General features: G+C 39.5%; 1 protein-coding gene across 1 annotated transcript in view; it reads right to left on the bottom strand.

The window, feature by feature from the left end:
* Positions 1-12550: 12550 nt before the first annotated feature.
* The window catches only part of LOC131393864 (zinc finger protein 596-like), a 32263-nt gene continuing 19990 nt past the window's right edge, over positions 12551-24823 (bottom strand). Inside the window, exons 2-5 of the mRNA XM_058524854.1 lie at positions 15344-15470; positions 14542-14637; positions 13910-14007; positions 12551-13249 (exon numbers count right to left, since the gene is read on the bottom strand). Of these exons, the coding sequence (XP_058380837.1) occupies positions 12551-13249; positions 13910-14007; positions 14542-14637; positions 15344-15470 (1020 nt within the window). The remainder of the gene's footprint in view (positions 13250-13909; positions 14008-14541; positions 14638-15343; positions 15471-24823) is intronic.

The raw sequence follows: 24823 nt of genomic DNA, 5'->3' as shown, positions 1-24823 counted from the left end.
TGTTGCCCAGGGGAGCTCTAAGTCCAGCATTGGGCTTGAGATGAGATGTAGAGGGGAGTGTGGGAAACTGGCACAGAGGAACCGAGGCCAGGTATGTAGGTGTGAAGAGGACAATGGAGAAGAGGGGCGAGAAGCTGGACCATAGGAGAGAGACCCATTGATGCAAAGTAGGTCCCCTGGAGGCAGACTCCTGCTTTTAAAGGCAGCAGGCAGTCCAATATCAGCCAGGGACCAGTGAGTGAGTGTCTGCCTGCAGGGACTACCCCTAGTCATCCTCAGAAAATCAGACCCTTCTTTCACAAAGGAAATCTCTTCAGTGTTTTGTAAGAACCACCAGAAAATTGATTCCTAAGAATAGTTATAATAAAAATAAAGATAAAAAACAATAATAATGTCTATGATGACATATAATTTTAATAATGACATTAATATTAAAAGAAATAGATGGAATTTAGATTAGAAAAACCCCTAAGTGAATGACAATGGACCAATAAGGTGCCTATGAGGGAGTGTGGATTCAACGTCCTAGGATGGCACCATGAAATGTGTTCCCGGATGGCACAGAAGTGGCAGAAGGACTATCACGGCCCCAGAGAACACGTGTGACATGGTTGATCCTTTGCAAATTCCTGGAGTAGAGTCTAGCAGGCAGAGGTGTAGGGACGCTGGTCCTCTCCATCCTTCTACAGTTCACTCAACAGTTTTCAGCAGATCAGCCAAGTGACTAGTTGAATGGGCTCCCTACAGGAGGGCATGAACCCAAGGCCACACCTCAGCCTCCGCTTGGGGCCCTCCTCTCAACTTCCACTAACATGGCTCCTCTAGCACTCCCTCATCCCTCCCTGCCCAGCTGTCCTCATTCCCTCTGGTCTCCCAGAATCCCACATGGGGACATCTGGTCTCCAGGACTCCCGCTTGGGGGCATCTGGTCTCCAGGGATCCTGCATGGGGGCATCTGGTCTCTAGGGCTCTTGCATGGGGGCATCTCATCTCCAGGACTCCCATATAGGGGCATCTGGTCTCCCCTACTCCCACATGCTGCCCTGGCCAGAAGGTGGCACCATTGCTCTCATCTCTTTGGAGGAAGTGGACCTTCATGAGGTTCCTGGGGGTGGGATGTGCTCTCTCTGCTTCCAGGACATTGGAGACATCTTTGAAATTCCCCAAGTTCCATCTTTTGTGGGCACTTACTGGACAACTAAATGCACTAGAAAATACTTAGGAGACTCTGAGTTGAGGTGAATGCTTCTCCTGCAATTAAAAGATAGATGAAGAAGATCCATAGTTCCCAAGGTCATTTAGAAAAATTCTGGAGTCTCAGGAGGACCACAGCTGGCCAATGGGTAACTACTCAACATAATATATTGTCTATAAGCAATTTCAGTAATGTAAATTTGTCAACATAAAATTTCCCAGTACAGCCATCTTCAACTTTCATCAATATCACAGACTTGCCAAACCCTTGTCTTTTGTGAATTATAAATGATTTTTAAGTCCAACCACAATTGCATGTGATAAATACTTAATTCCAGTAATGATAGTTAAGACAGTTAAGTTGAACAGTGTCCATTTTCTTTAATGATACTGTTAAATAGATAATAACTTGTTGACTGTTGAAATGCTTTATTGTTGTAAAAATATATTTATCAAGAAATGTAAACTTTGTCATTGGTATCCAAAATGTAATTATACACTGAGGCAGAAAATGAGAAAAAATCGCAAAAGGAATCACGTCAACAAACTCAAGTGTCTGTTGGCCTGCCAGTAGAAGGAACAGGATAAGGAAAACTACTCAAACAACGCCTGATACAACTGAAAGGAAAGGGTCCCTATATAGCAAAACATACATAAAAGCATTCAGGAGTTAATGAAATTAAGAAACTGAGTTGTCAGAGACTCTGGTGGTGTCTTCAAACAATTAAAACCCACTCAGTATATGACTACAATAAATACAAGAAATACATGGAGACATAGAATCTTTAGTCTTAAAGGAATGCTACAGATAAGTGATATTATATATAAAAGAACATATATATCACTGTATTGAAATATTCATTAATGTATACTTTATTTTCACTGGAAAAACTGTCTAATATGTTCTTTTCATCCATAAGAGCAAGTTAGGAGATGTGCACATGCTGATTATGATGTTAATCTTCTTTTTAACTGCTACAGACCTGATGTCTCTCCCACCTGCTGCCTCTTAGAAAAGCCCTCTTGTCCTTCAAGAATCATAAAAGTCACCCCTTAAGGTAAAAAAAAAATGTAATGAAGCAATCCATATAGAAGATTAGAAATAAGTGCATAAATTAATATCTGTATGAAAATGTATAAGATATGTAAAACGCCCTCAGGTAGTGAAAATTTACTGAATTTGATATTATGCACGGAGAAATCAAGACATCTCTTAAAATTTGTAAGTGAAAAAAATATATACTTCTGTCATTACTTTAACTCAGTGACATAAATCTCCTCCAGGTAAACTACACACTGAGGGAGAAAATGGGACAAGAATGAGAAAACAAGAAAAATCAGGATCACAAAGGAACCTACTGTTAGAACAAACGGAGGACGGAAGCTACCCAGACACTGACTTGGGCAGAAATAGGAATAAAGATCCCCCATCCAAGGACAATCTGTCTGATTGGAACCTGAAGTGAAGGGTAGCAAGGAACATGGTGTGAGCAGGAAAATAGAGGGAGGGTTCAGGGAAGTTTTTCCAAAGGCAGGATACAAACTATGCAATTAAAGATATTCAAAAGGTAAATGCTCGCAATCATTTATGCATTTATAAGTGCTGCTTTTTATATTAAGGTATTATTTGTCAACATCCTAAATTGATTTTCTTTTACCTTCCTGGTTAACCTATGGAAAACCCATTCGTTCTTCAGGATTGGTAAAGCTGTGCTTTCATTGATGACAGTATTTGTAAGGAAACCAGGAGAGGGGCAAAATAAAATACCGTATAAATAGACTCATGAAAGATGAATATATAGAAAAGGAGTAAGTATAATTTACATAACCATCTTTTGTAAAATCTGCTACCATACAGGGAGACAAAATAGAACAGTAAATTAATTTGCAACAAAATTATTAAAATAGTGAGTAATTTAGAGCATGAAACAATTCCCATCAGCTTGTGAATCTGAGGGTGAGCTTATAGAGGGACAAAACAATGAAACCATATATCTTAGGATTTAAGGGGCCTCCCTGTCACAATCAGCCTTGGGGATGTGGACACTCTGCTCTGTCTCCTGAATGACCCTCCTTCCACCCTGACCTGCCTTCCTCACTCCACCCGCTCTCCTGGAAGATGCCCATTCTCCCCCATCACCAGGAACAACTGTGCTTCCTTGAAGGAGATGTGATGGAAGTTATCCATGTGATTTAATAAACACTTCTATAAATGAATTCCTTTATATAAATGTATAAAACAATTCTACATTTCTGTTCATTATGAAAGTGTTCTCTTCATTTTGCCTTCATGAATTTAAAGATGTATAAATCATTAAAAATTGATCATAAAAATGTAAATATGTAATATTTGCTCTTTTTTAAGTTAAATTTTGACCACTGCCTCTGAATTAGAAACTGAGAAAGAAAATGTAGCTCAATAATCAAAATATATATTTTAAAAAATGTAACAGATAATTTTCTTTTGAAAGAGAGGCTCAGGGAAGATCCTCAGAAACCTCCTGTTGTCAGAGAGAAACAGAGTTCCTGTCTAGACAACACTCTGTAAAGTGCCACCTGGTCATAAAGATCAGAATATGCTGAGAGACCAGCAACGCTGAGGGAGTATTTAAACTACAACACACGGCAACATAGAGCTTGTCCACAATAGGACCCTTCTCAAGTTCTGCCACCAGTGATTACACCAGTCCAAGGAGCAGCTGTTGGGAAATAGTAAAGCTAGCCAGATCATAAAATCCTATTTTCTCATCCTCAGAACAATACTTCAGAACTCCATTGCCACTGTTCTCATTGTACATTACATAAATGTGACCTCCAGCTGCACCAGGAGTTGGGTAGTAAAGAGGCCCTAATGGTCTCCCCTCACATTTGGTTAAATGCAGGAAAGTGACCTGCCCAAGATACTCCTTTAGTACCTTTAGTGCTGAGTCTTCTCCCATGCAGACCTCGGCCACTCCCACGTGGGTAGAGTTTGCTGTGACTTGTCTACACAAAGGGACTCTGTACCAGCCTGATTGTCAACACCACCACTTATGATCGTGCTTCTTAAAATCTCTGATTTTTAGGCAACATTTTAAAAGACAGAGAGGGGCAAGATGTCTGGGGCAGGATTTGAGGGGGAAAAGCTAGAACAGGTTAAAATAAAAGGAAAGAGAGTAAAGTTGTGTTCAGTGTCTGATGAGGGTGCTTTTTATCAGGGTCACACACTCCTCCAACTACAAATGCGTGGGCATCTTCCATGCTTGCCTGTGAGTCTGGCTTCCTTTTAAAAGATAAGGCGGTCCCAAGACTCTAAGTATTGGTCTCAACTGGAGAGTCCAGATGGTATTCTGGTGGTGTCTGTGCTGGTTTCATGAGCCCAGGATGGCTTCACTCCCTTGTCTGGAGCCTTGGAAAGGATGACTTCCGAGTCTGGGCTCTACTAGTCCTGTCATCCTGAGTGACACCTGCACATTGCCTCTCTATGGTGGTGGTCTCTGAATATCCAGATTTCTGTCATCATATCTCACAGATCCCAAAAAATGTCTTCTGAAAGACCTGAAGCGGAAGACACCAGGGTCTTAAGTCCTGGGGCAGAAAGAATGTGTCTTCCTCCCTGTTCTATTAGTTCACAAATCACCAAACCTACCCAGTTTCAAGTGGATGGGACAAAACCCCTCCTCTCCCCAAGAGCACTGGACACAGAAACAAGCTTCAATTCCTCCTGGGTCAAATTGACTCAGACAAGGTAGTGATTCGCTCTGCCAGGGCACCAATTTGCCACAAGCTGGACCTCAACTGAGTTTAGGCCTAACTGGGTTTGGATTAATTTCTGTGGTCAGTAAATTGCATCCTCAGACACAGGTGCAGACCAAACACCTGCTGTGGTTCCTGAAGCCACTCAGTGTGCCAGTACAGCTGGTGGGTGCTATGACCCCGACCTATAGGTCCACACATGTGGGTGTGAGAGTTCAGAAGGAAACCACTGCCCCCTCCCCTCGGGCTAGTCTTGTTCACTCACCAACCAGAGGCATGAGCATGGGTTTGTGTTCTGGAAGGTAAGTGCCCAGGACATGACTTAGGGATTTCATCATGATCCCGATTGATCTGATCTCTATATCCTCCTCCAGGCAGCTGGGACCAGGATTTCCTTGTGACCCTCTCTCCTTGACCCCACCACATATCTCATCCGGGGACTTCTGGGCTGTCTGTATTCAAAGAGGCTTGTTACCTCTTCATTCTCCAGATTGATCACCTCCTTCCACAGAAACTCTCCACACAAAACTCCTGCCAAGGTATTCAAGATTTTTAACAAGGTCAGACATTAATGTCATAATTAAAGCTTTAAGTATCATTCGAGATTGTAACAGTTAATTCTCTGTGTTAACTTGTATGGCCCACCAGGTCAGATATTAGGTCACACCTTATTCTGGCTGTTTGTCAGCGTGTTTTGAGATGAAATTAACATTTAAATGAATATACTCTTATAAAGCACTTTGCTCTCTCTAACGTGTGGGGGCCTCATCCAATCATTTCAAGGCCTTGGTAGAAGACAAAGGCTGACCCAACTGCTAACAATAGACAGTTCCTCCTGCTTGCCTGCTTTTGAACTGAAACATCTGCTCTTCCTGTGTCTTGAGTACGCCAGCCTGCAGACCAGAACTGCACCATTGGTTTTCCTGGTTCTCAGGCCTTCAGACCTGGGCTGGAACTCAATATCAGCTCTTCTGTGTTTTCACTTTGTGGACTCCACATCTAGGAACTTCTCAGCCTTCATAATCACATGACCTATTTACACACACACACTCACATCCCTATCGGTTCTGTTTCTCCAGAGAAGCCTGGCTAAACAATGACTCAGGAATTTGATCTATTTTCTCTCTTGGGCTGGCTCACATCCAAATCCCAGGCTAAAGGTGAACTAGGAAAACTGTTCCACTTTATCCACCCCATATTGCCCTGGGAGTAAATGTTCTTGTTGTAAAAGGGATATGGTGAGCCAGAGGAGACGGTGTAAGCAAGTCCTACAAACCCAGCTCCTTCTAGGTCATAGCCAGCCGTAGGACCACAGCAGTTCCCAGATCACTAATGTCAGAGACTTTCCTGTATCTGCCAGGACTTAGGTGTGACCGCTGTCAAGTTTTCCCTCTGGTCCTTAGATTCCCGGTAAGTGATGAAAAGTATTTCTAAATGCTATGAGAATCCCACAAAAAGTTATGCATGAGTATGTTCATAGTAATTTTATTCAAAATCACCTCAAACTAAAAACAAACAGGTTCACATCAATGGAATGGGTAAACAATTTTTGCATAATTCCTTAAATTGTGGACTATTTCTTAATAAAAAAGAATCAATGACAGATAGACACAACACCTTTATGCTGATTGAAGGAAACCATACTCAACAGGGTACATACTGTGTTATTTACCTATTCTGAGGTTTTAGGACAGAAATATTTATCCATGGTGAAAAAAATCGGAACAGCGGTTGTCTTCCTTGGTGTTTATGTGGGAACTGACTGGGAAGGGGCACAAGGGAAGTCTGTGGAGGGAAGGATAATGTTCTATATCTTGGTATGGGTTTGGGTGACATAGGCACATGTGTCTGTAAAACTCATCACTTAAGATGTGTGTAAATTTTGTGTAAAATGTAAAATATTAAGTAAAAATATAAATCGTAAGTAAAATGAATGAGCTATAATATTATTGATCTCTGATAATATTATACTGAATTATTTAGGGAAATGCTTACTGATATCTCTAACTTTCTTTGATATGGATAAACAATAAGGTGACTTGATGGGAGGAATATGGAGAGATGAGTAAAGATGAGTAAACATGTACAAAGCACGTACATCCAAATGATGATGATTGAATCAATGTTGTCGGGATATAAGTGTTCAATGTAAAATTCATTACATTTCCATCGTTTTTGAAAGGTTTCATAGTTGAATATTGGGAAAAAAACCACAAATCTTTGATGTCCTTCCCACTTTGACTTTTCTGTAGATCCCCATTACAAGGGATATAAAGGTTCAGGGCAGCTGTATTTTTCAGAGGTGAAAAATCCTTTTAAAAGAATGAACCATACATTAAAGAATCATTCCTGAGTCTCTATTCTTTAGGCAATTCCTGAAAACTCCTGCCCTTTGTGTACCTGCCCTACCAGCTGCCTGGACCACGGAAGGTATTTCTTACACAGATTAGAGGGCAGCCACAGAGCACAGGAACATGGATACGACACTATGAAGGAGGCACTACTCTTGAGTCTGACTGATCAGAGTGATTATTAACACGACAGGAGGAGACCGGCTTTGTGCTGGTTCCACTCCATGAATAAAATGTTAGTGTTGGACTCATGCTTGTTCACATTTCAGTGAAGAAAATGTACTATATAGGGTTGTCAGTGGTGAGCCGGGCTTCCTCTCTCTTCTTCTTGCGGATCCAAAATCTTTGATGATGTCACCCAACAAGATTCTGAGTTTTGTTCCAAAGATTTATCTGCGTTTCCTACCTGACTTGTGCTACCCACGGTGAGCACTTGTTTGGCTAACAGCTTTCTCGGTATTTCACCCAGCCTGTGTCCCCCTAACTCTGTTCCATTTGGGACTGGAAAAGCTCTGCATCTTTTTCAACACTAAAATTTCCTAGAAAAATGTGGTACCTTCCCTTTCTGAGGTTTCTCTTTCCACTCTGCTGTTCTGGCCACAGATTCTCCCCACAGTGTTCTCCTTCACACCCGCACTTCCATTCCCCTTGTTAGCCCGAGTTCTCAAGGCTTTGTGAGATTTCCCATAATTTCTATAAGGGTCGTGGAGCTCACGGCATTGTCCATCCTTGTGACGTGCTCCTTGTTTCGACTTCCCCCAGAGCTGAGGAATTCGGCATTTCTTTACCAAATCCAAAGGGCTCATCCTGGTCTTTCTCTCCTTTACCTGCCCACAGGGTGGAGAAGGAAGATGCAGGAGGGAAGGTAAGTACTTGAATCTGTTTTGGGAAGGTGAGGACTTGAATCGTCTGTTCTGAGACCCAGAGGAGGAGCACGGGTCAGAGCGGCCTCCTCAGCAGGGTGGACATTGAGGGGATCTGGATAGAAGGGGCAGCAGAGGGAGCAGGAGCCCCAGAGTCCCCTATTCCCCCAGACTGCACCCAGTGTCAGGCCCTGCAGGCCTGCCTTCTATCCTAATCCCACACCACCCAGCTGGCCAATCTGAGGCTGATGTTCTGGGTGTGTCACAATGAGGCATCTGTGACTCCACCCACTCGACCATGTTGGGGATTCCTCGTGTGGTGGGCCCTGCGTGCCTCCAGCTGTGGGTAGCCAGCCTACCGAGTCTTTCCTCCTCCGTCCCACTGACTGTCTTCTCTGTCCAGTCTGGAGATGTCCCAGTACATTGGTGAATTCATTTACTGTCAAACGACCTGTACAAGGTCACAATGCCAGTTGGAAGAGTAGATACCTGGAACCTGTGTTGGAGCTCAGGGTTCAGAGAGCAGCAGGGGTCGCAGAAGCCCGGAAGGGCGCTGCTTAGCCTGGTGGTGCTCTTGCCCCTGTCCCTGTCACATTTGCCACAGATCTGCCCCTCTGATTCCCTGCCCCAGCACAGTGACTGAGGTTTCCATAGGGACAGTAAACAAGCCAGTTCTTATTTCATTAACTCATTCGTTAATCCCGTTAATTTCCACAAGTGCAGCTCACATTATGTCCTTTGTCAGCCTTCATTACAGTGAGGTCTTTCAGTTGGTGGTTTTTCTATTCTTGGTTTTTGAACTTATTTGTGGCAGCAGATAATTGTTTCATTTAGTCAAATTTAGTGTGATATTTATTAACATAAAAATGTTGGTCATGATCCCATCACAGATTATCATATTTCTCACAGATATTCAGCTGTATCCGTTGTATCAAAAAACAGGATTCTTGAGGCCAAACCTTCCTTGAATGAGCCCCCTGAAAGCCTGTTGCCTCTCATTCTGGAGATCAATTGGCAGAGGAAAAGAATAAGAACAAATTCTGAGAATGAAGGAGGCAAGGTGAGGCAGGATATATCAGTGTCAGATTCTTACATCCTAGCTATTGCAAGTGAACATTGTCTCCATGGATTGAATTTGTTTTCCTAATTTGTGTTGCTAATTGTTCATTTTTAGTGTATGTAAACAAAACTGATTTTTGGGCCAATTTTTCATCTTACAACTTTGAAAAAATGTTGCCTCTAGCAGTGTGTGTGTGTGTGTGTTTAACCTTTAGGGTTTTGTATATAGAAGGTCAGGTGACCTGTGAAAAGAAATAATTTTACTTTTTCCTTTCCAATTTGGATGTCTTTTATTTCTTTTTCTCACTACTTCCTCAGGCTAGAACTTCCATTACTATGTGGAGGAGAAATGGTGAAATTCAACATCTTTGCCTCGTACCTGATAAAAAAACTTGTAGTCTGTCAACATTGAGTCTGATGTTAGCTGTATGTTTTCCTATGTGGCCTTTATTATGCTGAGGAAGTTTCCTTCTTTTACTAGTTTATTGAAGGCTTTTACTAAGAAAAGGTGTTGATTCTTATAATATGCTTTTCCTGCATCAATTGAGATCTTCATTAGTGAGCACGAAGAAAAATCATTTGAGATGATCAGTCATGGTTATAGATGATCCAAAGAAGGTACCTACATATTATTTCCTCACAGCAGCCCAGACCTTTAGCTCAAAGGCCCACTGGTGCCAATCTCAAATTCATACACATTGAATTATTTTAAAGCAGCCCCATTTAGTAGATTTTAAGCCATCTAAAGCTTACCTCCTGTGCATACCCTGTGAAACATCACCCAACATCTGCCAGCCATAGATAAGGTAAACCATAAACTATAGACGTCTCCTAACTCCTGCTATCCATTCGTATTTCTCTGACTCAGAGACTCCCTTTATTGCTGTTGAGAGGCATCATCTTGACAAGTGGCGCCCTCTCCAACCCCTCTCCTCTTGGGAGTTTCTTTGCCATCCTACCTTTCTAGGTGGAGACCTGATATTACTGCTGCTGGAAGGTGTCATACTGTGAAAGACTTCCTCACTCAGACAAGATGTCTATGTGCCACCCAAATAAATCTTGTGTCATTCTGCCACACTGTGGTCATAATTGTATGCGATCAGTCCTGAAATCTCTTGGTTTCACCAAACTGCCCAGCATACCTACATAGGTCACTGTGGATAAATCCCACTGGGACGTGAGCTCCTCTGAGATGGGAGTGTTTACATTCCTAGCGAGTCCCAGCACTAGCAAAGACACACTGCCAGTGACACCAGGACGTACCACCTCCCTCCTAGAGATGTGTTAGGCAGAAGTGTTGATTCCTGGATAAGCCACCAGATAGGATCCAGGGTGGCTACCCAGAATCACAGCTAAAGTCAACTACAGGGGTTAGAACATGTATTGACTTAGGAAGACCATAGAAATTGTTGCTCATCTTCCTCACTCATGACTTGAGATTTTTTACCGTGACTGTACAGTAGAATCATTTGTGGAGACTTTTAAAAGTAATAATGATAGCAGTTTCAACTACACATGTGCTCGTTTAATTGGACTCAGTTAAGCCTGTAGTTTTGAAATGTGCTAGTGTGGCAAAAGCACGAGTCATCTCAGTGGATATCATGGGAGCGTTTTCCCTTCATGTTTAGATTTGATATTGGTGTTTGCTGAAAGACTAACATTTCCAAGCCCTGTGGACAAAGGGAGAGATGATTTTTGTGAGAACATTAATTTTGCTTGGGGAAAAGTGTATAGCCTTAACTATTAAACAAGAATGCTTATGTGGAGGATGGTAAGTTTGGTATCTTATCTTACTGAAGCTTTATTTTCTAGGCTGCTATGTGAGAGAGAGCACAGCAATAGTGCTATTTGGGGTGACTGGTGGGTGTACAAATCAGGAATAACCTGAATAAGATACAAAGTGTGGTCATGGAATTAACTCTTTCCTCCACTTAGCTAAATTCAGAGGTTTGGGGACGAAATCCAAGGAACTATCTGCAGGCGGTGAGGGCAGAGCTGCCTGTTTTCTCTCTCCAGGCTGCTCCCAGCAGCAGAAATATAGCCTGAGGGTCCACCAAATATTTTAGAATACATGTCTTTGCTACTGACCCCCAACCTTGACTGACCAGGGTGGCGGCACGCTGAGAAGCGTCGCAAGTGGAGCAGAAGATCACAGTTGTGTCAGCACCGGAGTATGAAGGAAAACTGATGATGTTGGAGGGAAGATGGAATGAGGGAGCTCAGGTGTGTGGAAAGAGCTGTTGGAGAAAGGAGAGACGCAGAGAGGGGGCTGAATCTCTGTCCACACACCAAGGAGAGTAGACCTGAATCTGTGTGTTTAGAACTGCAAAAAGGAAACTACAACACCAACCATTAGCTTCTTTAGCAACAGTTTTTATTGGTGAATATTTGCAAGTATTGATCTATCTAAAACTGTATTTCTTACAAAATTCTACCTTCAGTATTGCCAGATCACTTCATTTTCCATTTTATGCCACATTTTCATAAATAGATATTTTCACAAAATCTCAGTTATTTGCTGACTTGTGTGTTAAAGGATTCTTTGAGAGGTTTCCCCACCACACAGACACACACACACACACACATTTTTTTGGGATAAGAACTCTACCTGTAGTTTTATCCACTTGGATTTTTGGATTGCTATTTCCTCAGTAAGAATATGTTAATGTTGACTAAGTAATAAGTGATCACTGAAGGCTTCGTTCACTCATGACACAGACCGTTTGGCACAGTCTGAATCCACACTATACCACAAGTACTGTTCTATCAATCAAATATTTCTTATTATATTACATTGAATAATTTCTCCACTAATAATTATTTGTAAGAATTATTTAGTATTACTCAAGATCCTTTGGTATTCCTCAAGAAACTTCATCTTATTGCCTGTTTTAGCATTTATTCCTTCACTGAGTTTTCTTGTCCACACCATACCTGGTAGTTGGTGGAATATTTGTTCACAATGATTACAGACCTAGGAGTTATCCCATGTGGAGTTTGCTCATGTTTAACAATAATAATTAACAAACAACTAGGGGTTCTTCTATGCATAATCCACTGAACGTTTAGAGTTGTTGCTAAGAACATGTATATCATTATATTGAGTGTGAGTTCTGCCGTGTTATCTAAAGTCAGGCCCGTGACTAAAGGCTTTTCCACATTAATGCCATATATATGGATCCAATTCCATATGAAAATGCATATCTTTATTAAGGAGTATGATGACTGAAGACTCTTCCATATTGATCACACAGAGTGTTTCTTTACTGTGTGAGTCCTTTGGTTTGTTTAAATGTTAAAGCTATGATTCATGTTTCTTCCACACTGAAGGCATTCATGATTTCCTCTTCAATGTTGGGTTTCCTCGTGTCGTCTAAGGGAAGAACGATGACTGAAGAATTTCCCACATAGCTGGAATTCATATGGTTTCTCTCCAGTGTGGGTTCTCTCATGTCGCCTAAGATTAAAATATTGACTGAAGGCGTTCCCACACTGATGACACTCATATGGTTTTTCTCCTGAGTGTGTTCTGTTATGCCGTCTAAGTTCAGAACTTTGACAGAAGTCTTTCCCACATAGAAGACATATATGTGGTTTCTCTCCTGTGTGGATTCTCTTGTGCTGGCTAAGGCCAGAGCTTTGACTAAAGACTTTCCCACACTGAGGGCATTCATAACGTTTCTCTGCAGGATGAATTCTCTCTTGTTTCCTAAAGTAAGAACTTTGGCTGAAAGCTTTCTCACATACATGGCATTCATATGGCTTCTCTCCTGTGTGAGTTTTCTCATGTTGTCTAAGGTACGAACTTTGACTGAAGACTTTCCCACACAGATGACATTTATATGGTTTCTCTCCAGTGTGGATTCGAATGTGGTTTCTAAGGTCAGAATTTTGCAAAAAACCATTCCCACATAGATGACATTTATATGGTTTCTCTCCACTGTGAATCATCTTGTGTCGTCTAAGGCTAAAGAAATTACTAAAGGCTTTCCCACATAGATTACATTCACATGACACATCGCTAGTGTGAATTTGATAAAGGGATGACTGATCATGAAGTGATTTTGCACAGTGTTTGCTGAGAGGAGGTTTCTTTCTCATTTGAACTCACAAGTGTAGAGGCAATGAAGATCTATGAGTAAATTTATCAACCACATCAATACATTCAATGGTATCCACTTGAGTATGAGATACATGCTTTGGGGAAGGAGATAAAAGTTTATTAATGGTTTGCCCACCTATATCCATACATTCATTTTTCTACATATAAATACTAGAATATCAGTCAGTAATAACCTCTTGATGAAGTATTTCCAATATTATTGCATATGCATGTTGTGTTACTCTCCAGGAGGGACAATATTTTGTCTTTTGTAGTATACCAACTACAGAGGTGTCAGATTAACATATTGAAGTCTTCGAATTTAATCTGACACCTCTGTAGTTGGTATACTACAAAAGAGAAAATAAGACTTCAATATGTTTCAAAGCTTAGATAATGAGCAGTGTTCATGCAATTGTGTTTCTTTTTTTTTTTAGATTTCAAGTCATTACTTTGAAGTCATGTTAATTTCTTAACTGATTTTAAACTATCCAAAACATTTTGCCTAGAATGTGCTTAATCCCACCTTAATTACATTAGGAGATTCTGCCCATTTACTAACTCATCTCATTGGAAGGTCTTTAATTTAGATGACTAGAGTTCACACCCATGAAACTTAACATTGGCATGGTGAGAGATAATTTCTTCATGCTGTTATGTTTCATTGACATAATTTCTTGTTTTTTAAGGGGATTTCTCCTTCCTAAAGTAATTGAAAAAAATGTAATATTTTAGAATGGCATTAGGGGAATGAAAATATAGAAAAATACCAAGGTTCATTTCAGTATGTTTCAAAAAATGGCAATTAGGTGGAGAAATGTGTCAAATAAAGAAATACTCTAGGTAGTAGAAACATTTTAAAGGATGTTGTCAATTAGAAGAAAAAAAATAAGGATTGAAACATGAAAACCAGTATGTGACTATGAGATGTTGGGTCAGCAAATGGTGGGAATATTTTTAAATGGGTAGATCAGGACAAGAATCACTATGTTAAAGTTTAACTACAGTAATTACACAAATATCCTTCTCCCTAAAGGGAAAGAAAATGGCAGGAAGACATGAAGTGTGATTGGTATATGCAAGGAATGATAATAATATGAGGAATTTTGCCCCAGTGTCCTCACTGACATTTCGGAATATATCACTCACTTCACAACATCTTCAGATGGTATTTCCAGGGATGTATTAACTCAATGACCAAGGCCTCTGCATTGAAGCACAAGTCCCTGATGCTTACCTGGACTCTGGTGTTGGAGAAATCCACTTCCTTGACTCCACAGCTCTTTTCCTTGCACCAATTGGAAAAGCACATCTGATTTGAATATCTGATAGCCTGTTTGTGGGAAAAAAAATATGTGGATTGTGAGATCTGTGCTAATTAACATTTGCTGTCATCAAGTCTAGTGCAGGCTACTGAGGAAGAATAAAGAGATGATTGAAGGTCAGTCCTTGAAACAAAATATTCAACAGAGAAAACACTGAAGGCCCCACACTAGACCTGGAAGAAATCCAGACTTACAGCGAAAACCGGGGGGACTGCTAGATGCTGGTGCCCATACCCAAGTTTAAAGAAAGAATGCACAATCCTGTCTTTTCAAAATGGAAGAGATTAAATGTCTTACCAGTATGTTGAATATATTTTCAAACAGCATGCAATAAACATAACCTTTACAAGAATAATCAAAATTATACTGTTTTCACTACTCTGTTCCCAAGCCTCCATGTAGAGACTAGAACAGAATAATTATTTTAAAAATATTTAAACAATTACTTATGCATTAAAATAGTCATTGAATTCCTAGTTCTGTTCTGAGTGTTGGCGACTGAGTAGCAAGAAAAGCATTAATTTGTGGGCAAAATTATATTCTAGTATGGTGACAAAAAGTAAAGTGTATAGAAACATCTTTCTTTTAAGTATTTATGCAGGTTATGAAAGATTCATGGCAGTGATAGGAATGGGGTATGGAGAAGCTGTTCTAGATGCTTGTTCAATGAGTGAATGAATGGACACATACACAAATACATGTCGACAGACTCACCCACGGAGACCAGATGATTGATACTTTCCAGCATCACATCTCTGTACAGCTTTCTCTGGGATGTGTCCAGCAGGACCCACTCTTCCTTGGTGAAGTCTACAGCTATATCTTCAAACGTCACTGATTCCTATAACATCGATATACTGGTTTAGATAGAGCAATCCCTACCAATGTCCAGGGTCAGAGGGTTGAGATGACAGCACAGAAGAAATGATGGGAAGCTGAGTGTATAGAAAGATCAATCTGTGCTAGGGGTTCCACTCAGTTTACTGTCACTGCTGAGCTGATATGCAACTTTCAGATATATTCACAGAGACCTACATACTCTGACTTCATAATATTTTATTGTAAGGGAACATCACATGAAATGTGTTGTAATCAATGTGGAAGTGTTTCAACAACGTATTTTTTGGGACTTCCAGACAGATGATTATGAAATATTCACTTGAAATTCATAAAATCCTAAAAAAGAGAACAAAGCAGGAGGCATCACAATCCCTGACTTCAAAACATACTACAAAGCAATAGCAATCAAAACAGCATGGTACTGGTACAAAAACAGACACACAGATCAATGGAACAGAATTGAAAGCCCAGAAATAAAACCACACGTATACGGACAGCTAATTTTCGACAAAGGTCCTAAGAACATGCAATGGAGAAAGGAAAGTCTCTTCAATAAATGGTATTGGGAAAACTGGACAGCCACATGCAAAGAATGAAAGTGCACCATGTGCTATCGCCATTCACAAAAATTAACTCAAAATGGATCAAAGACCTGAAGGTGAGACCTGAAAGTATAAAACTCATAGAAGAATGTATAGGCAACACACTATTTGACATTGGTTTTAAAGGAATCTTTCAGATGACATGCCTACCCAGACTAGGGAAACTAAAGAAAAAATAAACAAGTGGGACTTTATCAGATTAAAGAGCTTTTATAAGACAAATGAAACCAGAATCAAGATGAACAGACAACCAACTAGCAGGGAGAGAATATTTGCTAAACATACATCTGACAAGGGGTTGATCTCCATGATATATAAAGAACTCACACAACTGAACAACAAAAAAACAAACAACTCAATCAAAAAATGGGCAGAGGAAATGAAGAGACACTTCTCCAAGGAAGATATACAGATGGCCAATAGGCACATGAAAAGATGCTCAACATCACTAATCATCAGGGAAATGCAAATCAAAACAACACTAAGATACCACCTCACCCCCGTTAGAATGGCTATAATCACCAAGACAAAAAACAACAATTGTTGGAGAGGATGTGGAGAAACAGGAACCCTCATACACAGCTGGTGGGAATGCAAACTGGTGCAGCCTCTATGGAAAACGGTATGGAGATTCCTCAAAGAATTAAAAATAGAGATGCCCTATGATCCAGCCATCCCACTACTGGGAATCTATCCAACGCACCTGAAATCAACAATCCAAAGAGGCTTATGCACCCCTATGTTCATTGCAGCATTATTCACCATAGCCAAGAAGTGGAAGCAACCTAAGTGTCCCTCGACTGACTATTGGGTTAAGAAAATGTGGTATATATATACAATGGAATACTACTCAGCCATAAAAAAAGACAAAATCGTCCCATTTGCAACAACATGGATGGGCCTGGAGCGTATTATGTTAAGTGAAATAAGCCAGAAAGAGAAAGACAAACACTGTATGATTTCACTCATATGTGGAATATAAACCAACACATGGACAGAGAAAACTGGACTGTGGTTACCAGGGTCAGTGGGGGTGGGGGGTGGGCACAAGAGGTGAAGGAAGTCATATATATGGTGATGGACAAACAAAAATGTACAACCGAAAATTTAGAAACCATTAAATCATCAATAAAAAAATTGTGAAAAAATAACATAATTGCTCATTCCTTCTATACCTCTCTCCCGCTCCTCTCACCACTGAACAACCCTCACACCAGGTCTTGTAACATTGGATTTATTACACTCACTTGCTGAAACATCTGCCTCCCTAATGACTGTAAATGTTCTGCTTCTCACTCAACTCCATCACTTGCAATCACCACCATCCTAAGCCCATTACATCCTTAAACCGAGTTAATGGGTTAATTATTTGACAATGAGGACTTAGGCTTGTGAAAAGAAAGCAAACTTCTCTTGTCTCTTCTATAAATACACAAGCTCCATGGAGGCTATCATAAACATGTGTAATGTTAGGAAGGAGATTAGTTATTGATGAGGCCCTGACCCAGGATAATCATCTCAAGTCCTGGGCAAACTTCATTGGAACTCAGATGCCTGAGGGACACCTGATTGCTCTTAGAACGTCCATGCCGATAGGAATTACTTGCTCATCTAATGGAACCAGGGATGTAATTTCTGTAGAAAGAGGCATTCTTTACTCACAAGTGGCTGCATTGTCAATATTTCAGTTTCCAGGTGTCTTTATCTTGGTTTTCACTCACAGACAGTCCAAGCACTAAGCAGGCAAATCTGAGAATACAGAAAGAAGCCATGAGACCACAGTCCTGTGCACAATGTCCAGCCCCACCTGTCAGGAAGCCCCAAACGTTCACCTGGGTATGACCCCCCAGCCCAACAAACTGAAACAAGTGGTTCACTCTAAGAATAATATGCAGAGGATTCTTCTCTCCCAGGGTCAAATGTTAAGAAGGCTATAGCTGTGATTGATAATAAAGAAAGTCAAAATACAGATATATTACAAATAAGAGCATGATAAGCATTGTGTTTTGTATTTTAAAAAAACTTATGACATCCAGACTTGTTCAATTCCCTCCCTGATTCCAAAGCATCATGATCCCTGACTCATCGCACATGTAGAACCTAAAGGTATACATTGTGAAATTTCTCAGATTTCATTATTCTCGCCTTATGCACTAGCAATGGTCCTCCAACATCCACAACAGCCCTCTAGAGCCTCACTCTTCCTCTTCTCCCTCAACCCTGACTTTTAGATCTGTCCCCCACGGACTTGGACATCAAGCAACTAAGAATCTATTTTATGATGGAGTTAATCAATTCAAAACTTATTCCATTTGTAGGGATTAATGGCATCGGTCTCACGAGTCCAGTCCTTAAAATCCCCTGCATCAGAAAGTAGCAGGAGCACGTGAGTCATCATGTTACTGTCATGTTTATCTCAGTCCTCTAGGTCAAAGATGCTCAGATAATATGGAAGGGCTAGGATTTAAGAGACAATCTAGCTGCTCCATCTGATAGTTTAGTCAAGTAGTAGCTGAAATCCTCCAAATCCTGTTCTTTATTAATCTTCTTTAGCTGCAACCTCAATCATTTTCATTATGTAGAGACACGTACATATATGTATATGTACATGCAAATCTACATACACACACACACACACACACACTGTGAGAGAGAGAGGAACATTCAACAACTATAATTTCTCCACTATCATATAAATAAAAAATAAACATATTTCATGGAAAAATCACAAAAATGCACCATAAACAGAGGGATCGTTAACTCACCAGTCTGTACCTTTGGTTCAGGAAAAAAAAAAAAGTTAAATTTGTATTGTGTGATTGTTTATTTGCAGATTTACATATATTTTCTCATTTAATCCCCACCATAATCATGTTAATTATAGTTTATTTTCCAATATAACAAATGACATAAGCAGAGGTTCCAAAAACTTTAGTAATATTACTAAGTCACACATCTAGAAAACGGAACAGCTGTCATTTCATTTTGATCAGCCTGTCTCCTGTGCTCAAATTCCTTTAGGGTGAAACAGCACACCTATGTGTTACCTGGAATAGTAACTCTAATGTGAGTATTCAGAAGCACCGTGTTATTACAATGTCTTTTTCTTCTTGCATTTTCACAAAATCACTCCTTCCGCCCAGGTTCTCTACCACATGGGAATCTCGAGACTATTGACCCCACCTCCTAAACATCATAATCTTTATTCATATTTTTGCCCAGTTTCATCTAAATTACTCATTTCAACAAGCATTTCAAAGACCAACCTGTTTTTTATCCCTTGGACTATTTGCCACATGAGCTCAAGGCCCCATGGCAGCTGCCTCTTCCAAGACTGCAGCTGACAGCACATGGGGAAGACGTGCATCCCACTCTAAACACAGTTCCAAATGGGTTTCAATTACATCTATTAATTGCATTATATTCTGCTGGAAAAAAAAGTCACTCTTCCAGTACCAGTGACTGGATGGCTTAAACAACAGAAATTTATTTTCTTATCATTCTGGAGGCTACAAGCCTTAGGTCAAGGTATGTGTGGGGTTGTTTTTTTCTGAGACCTCTCTCTTTGGCTTGTAGACGGCTCTCTTTTCTCTACATTCTCTATGTGCCTGTGCCCTAATTTCCTCTTCTAGTAAGAGCATCAGTCATATTAAATTAGAGTCTTCCCTTAATTACCTCTTTATCAATTACTTCCACTCTAATGTACCTATCTCCAGATAAAGTTATATTCTGATGTCCTTGGGGTAAAGTCTACAAGACAAGAATTTGCAGGCCACACAGTTCAGCCCTTGAATTACAGATGAATTACATAATATGACAAAATAATTTAGTTTATCGCTATAATATCTCCAAATATTCAGATATTCATATCCAGTGGTTACTTATTTTCTCCGATTAAACTCAAAAGTCATGCTACCCCTGGCAATCTCTACTTTTGAATCACCCTCTCTCCTTTTTTTGCAGGAACTACATTATTGATTTAAATTGAGTATATTTTAAGGGAAATCTCTGTATATATTCACGATCAATCCCCTCATTGTCTGGCCTATCTTGAAACAGAAATCTCCTCTGAAGATATTTTCTCTCAAGCTCCTGCTTCACAATAAAATTGAAAGTGCAATTATCAGATGCAATCAGATGTAAAAGAGAAGCTCTGGATAAATGTAAGAATTTGCTAATGGCACACATGCATCCAGTGTCCAGGAGCACACTTAATGTCCAAGAGACACTCAATGAGTTGTATTTAGTGATTGAATTAGCCAGAGCACATAAGAGTATCCAAGGCGAGAAGGAAGATCCAGGAAACCTAAGCAAAAACTGACCATGAGAATCTATTTGGTTTTGACTTCATGGCAAATTCAGAGTCAAATGGAACATTGTTTTCTACTTCTAGAATTTTTCTTTTATAGAACGTTAGGAATATGGAAATTCCTATTTGACATCGAGGGAACCCCTAGGCACGTGCAACAGAGCAGCCCTATGGATAGAAAGAAAGAATGTACCAGGCATCCCTGTGCTACACACATGCTTCCCAGGAGTAGTGCCAGAGTCGGTCACTTAACGGGTCAGAACTGGGGCACAAAAGCAGCCCCTCAGGAGCTGATCTTTCTTAGATTATGGAGAATCCTGACCAGATCCCTCAAACTCTTGGCATATCCTCTGTTTAATAGCCATTATTTTGAGACAGACACATATCCTGCTATAGCACAACACTGGCACGTAATTATCCCCAAAATATTTCCGTGAATTTCTGCTATTTAAAGAGAATTAACCTGAATGATAATGACTTGAAAAAAAATAACTAATGCAACAACTATTAAAAAAGCTGAAGTAAAATAGGTTGGAATGAAAAAGTAATTGATGATCTATATTCAAAGAATCTTTGCCTTTGAGCAGAGGAACATCACTTAAATTATCCTATAAGTTTAGAAATGAACTGACTCCCAATTATTAAAAACCTTATTTAAATAGACTTGAAATCAGAATTACAAGAATGAAGGTGAGAGATTTTAAGACAAAAGAATGACAGTAAGTGCTAGGAAGACAAGAGAAGGAAGAAAAATGACTTGGCAGAGCTCTGAGCTTCCAAGAGTAAAATGAAATCGTTTAAGAGAAGAGGCCGTTTTGGGAGATGAAAGAAGGGAATAGATGCTGCTCAGATATCACGCATATCTTTGGATGACAGGCTTTAAAATGAGCAGAAGGAAAAATTAAGAAAAAAACTTTTGAGGGGCCGCCATGGTGGCGTAGTGGTTAAGTGCACGTGCTCTGCTTCAGCAGCCGGGGGTGCAGGTTCAGATCCCCAGCGTGCACCAACACACTGCTTGTCAGGCCACGCTGGGGCGGTGTACCATATAAAGAAGAGGAAGATGGGCACAGATGTTAGCCCAGGGCCAGTCTTCCTCAGCAACATGAGGAGGATTGGCATTGGATGTTATCTCAGGGCTGGTCTTCCTCACCAAAAAAAAAGAAAAATCTTTTGAAAGGATTACAGATAAATTGAAAGCTAACAAAAAGACGTCTGGAGCCCACAAAATCAGTGTTGCCAGTATATATAACAAAGGAAATGGTATAAAAATAATTTTATTATTTAGTTCATTAAAGAAATAATAAAATATATGAAAGCATAATTTTAGCGTTTGTTCAAATCCGTTAAGCATTTGGAAAAAAAAACATATGAAACTTCAAAAATTAGCAAAACTCCTCCATGGAGTCTATATTCAAAGATCAAGAATTATTGGAAGGTCATTATACAAACTCAAGGAAAATATGAAACTATTTCACTCAACAAACTGAGATATTGGAGAATTCCTACAAAGCCCTCAGGGAAACCAGCTGTGATCCTGGTTTATAACCAAGTATACTTTTCATCAAATATCACAACTAGAGATGGATTTAGAGAAGACTTGTTTGTAAGGATAACTCATAAATGAAACAATAACTTAACTGATCACAGAGAGACTGTGCCGGGGACAGAAAAGGGTGCATTATGAGATGGAAGTCAAAGCAAAGCTATTTTATGATGGACTCCAGTGTGGAGTGATTAGAAACTATCTCAGGAAATGGATTAAATGCATTTCAAAAATCATACCTAGACAAGCAATCTTTAGAAGGACTAACAAAATCTATTCAATGGTCCTAAATTATTCATTAATTTATGCAAAATATATTGACCAACCCCTCCCTAAAGCAAGAGTAGTGACTTAGGTCTCTGGCGACCTCAGGGTGGGTGGTGGCACAACTTAGGCTCTTCCTCCAGTTCTCTTAAAGAGCTGCCTGGAAGGAGACATTCTACTTCTTAAATATCATCTTAATATTAACAACATTGTTTACCACTTAGAGGCAGAATTATTTTTCAGCCATTCCAGGGTTATTTGGACACACTTATTTATTTCTGGGTTGCAGCTTTAGGGACCTTTGTTTCCCCACACCAAAACCGTGTTCTCAAACATCTGTCCATAAAATCACCAGATATCTATATACACTCACTTGCCTGTTCTTTTCCTTTCAATTCAGAATGACAGTTGGCAAAAGTCATGTCACTAAGTGAGGTCTCTCCGATTTCCACACTAATGATTGGCTAGGCACTATTCCAGGTGCTAAGGATATAGCAGTTGACATAACTGAAAGAGTTTTACCTTTTTGCCTCTTACATTCGATAAATGTACAGACAGGATAGCAAAGAACAAGCATCTAGTCCAGGAAAATAGATTTAAACATGAAGAAAGTATGAAACCAAAACAAACGTACTTCAAATTAACAGTGAAATTGGAAAAATATATCATCTCAGATTGTATCACAGTTCAAAGCTCAACTTTTCATGATTTTCAACCTCCAATATATCCAAAGCAATTCAGGAATGGTGTAATTCTAATTAAGTTCACAATTATTCTAGAATTTTATAGTGAAAGCACAATACCCTGAAGCAGAAGATCTACTTTTAAGGTGCATAATTGATCCTGCATACAAATGGATTGTATACTATGAGGGAGGAAAATTTCTTAGTTTTTTAAAAAAAGGAATATGGAACAGCCCTACAAACAATGAAATTAAACCAGAAAATAGTGACAACCGTAGAAGACACAATCTGTCAACTGAAAAGTAAGGGGAAATATATCTTTTAAATATTGACACAAATATTGTCAAAGTACATTATGAAAAATGCTAACACTTGAATACAGTAACATTATGTATAAGTACAAATGGAACAAAGCTTAAACAACAGTCAAAGGAAATTATTTGTTTTCAATATATATTAACTTTTTAATGAATAAAATAAATATGAGCTCCTATCTCAAGATGGTTAAGAAATAAAATGAAGAGTATCATTTGATGAAACTCACACAAGAAAATTAATTCAGAGAAGCAGAAAGTGAAGCATTTATAACAGTAAAAAATAATAAAAATTTAAGATATAGATCAACATGCCACTGAACTTTCCAAAATGAAGAAAATGCTCTATATCTGCATTGTACAATACAGTAACTGCCAGACACGTGTTATTAGAAAATACTTGAAATTTGGTTAGCACTACTGAGTATCTGAGGTATGGCTTTTTTATTTCATTAATTTATTTTTTTTAGCCACATGTGGCTGATGGTTATTGTACTGAACAGCTCAGATCTGGGATCTTTGAGTAAACAGATAAAATAACTAAATCCAAGTCAAAACTGAAAAAAGGAGACAGATAGTCAAAACCAGGAAATGAGAGTGGTGAAATAAATGTGGACACAAGGAAATTTAAAGATCCTAAGGAGCTGCTTTGATATGACTAAGGTCTAAAGACAGGTAGGACTTCTGTAATTTTAAGGGAATGGGGCCAGCTCATATTTCACTGTGTGGATAACTCACCAGAACCCGATATTGGAGGAGATGGTGAAGCCAAATAGATTCGCAGGCAAGTTCTACAGACAGGGCGCCAATTCCTCTTCTTCCAGTGTTGTGAACTCTGCAGTATCTTCTACTCTGGGCAAATGAGTCCATCCTCTGTTTGACTTCCCTTTATATAGGGAAAACAGTTAATAAACTTAATCAAGGCTACATTCCAGGGACACACCCTGATTGGATAGATGCCAGTCAGGGCTTCAGTTGGTGGGACACACCCTGTTCAATTTGATTAGATTTTCTAGACTAATACAAAGTCATAACCCTCACACCAAGTTGGAGAGCAAAGCTGTAATGACATTGTGAAGGGATATTAGTAAGATTCATTCATTCCTTTGCTCATTCATAAATACATTTTAGTGCATTCTTTGTTCCAAGAAACATTTTATGTCTTGGAAATAAATCAGAACACCAGACTAAATGGGATTCTATGGGCATGAAACTGGAATTAACTGGAGGAAAAATGGACTTAAAAATAAGATGAAAAATGCTCTGATGAGCATACCGGTACATATATCTTTTTGAATTAGTTATTTCATGTTCATCGGATAAACACCCAGTAGTGGAATAGCTGGATCATACAGTATTTCTATTTTTAAATATTTGAGAAATCTCCATACTATTTTCCATGGTGGCTCTACCTTTTTTGCATTGCCTCCAGCAGTTTATGAGGGTTTCCTTTTCTCCACATCCTCTCCAACACGTCTTATTTCTTGTCTTGTTGATTATAGCCACTCTGATGGGAGTGAGGTGATATCTCATTGCAGTTTTAATTTGCATTTCCCTGATAATTAGAGATGTTGAGCATCTTTTCATGTGCCTGTTGGCCATCTGTGTATCTTTTTTTGAAAAATGTCTGTTCATATCC

This window comes from Diceros bicornis, chromosome 29 (assembly GCF_020826845.1).
Source record: "Diceros bicornis minor isolate mBicDic1 chromosome 29, mDicBic1.mat.cur, whole genome shotgun sequence".
NCBI classification, from domain to species: Eukaryota; Metazoa; Chordata; class Mammalia; order Perissodactyla; family Rhinocerotidae; genus Diceros; species Diceros bicornis.
This window is presented reverse-complemented; position numbering and strand designations above follow the sequence as displayed.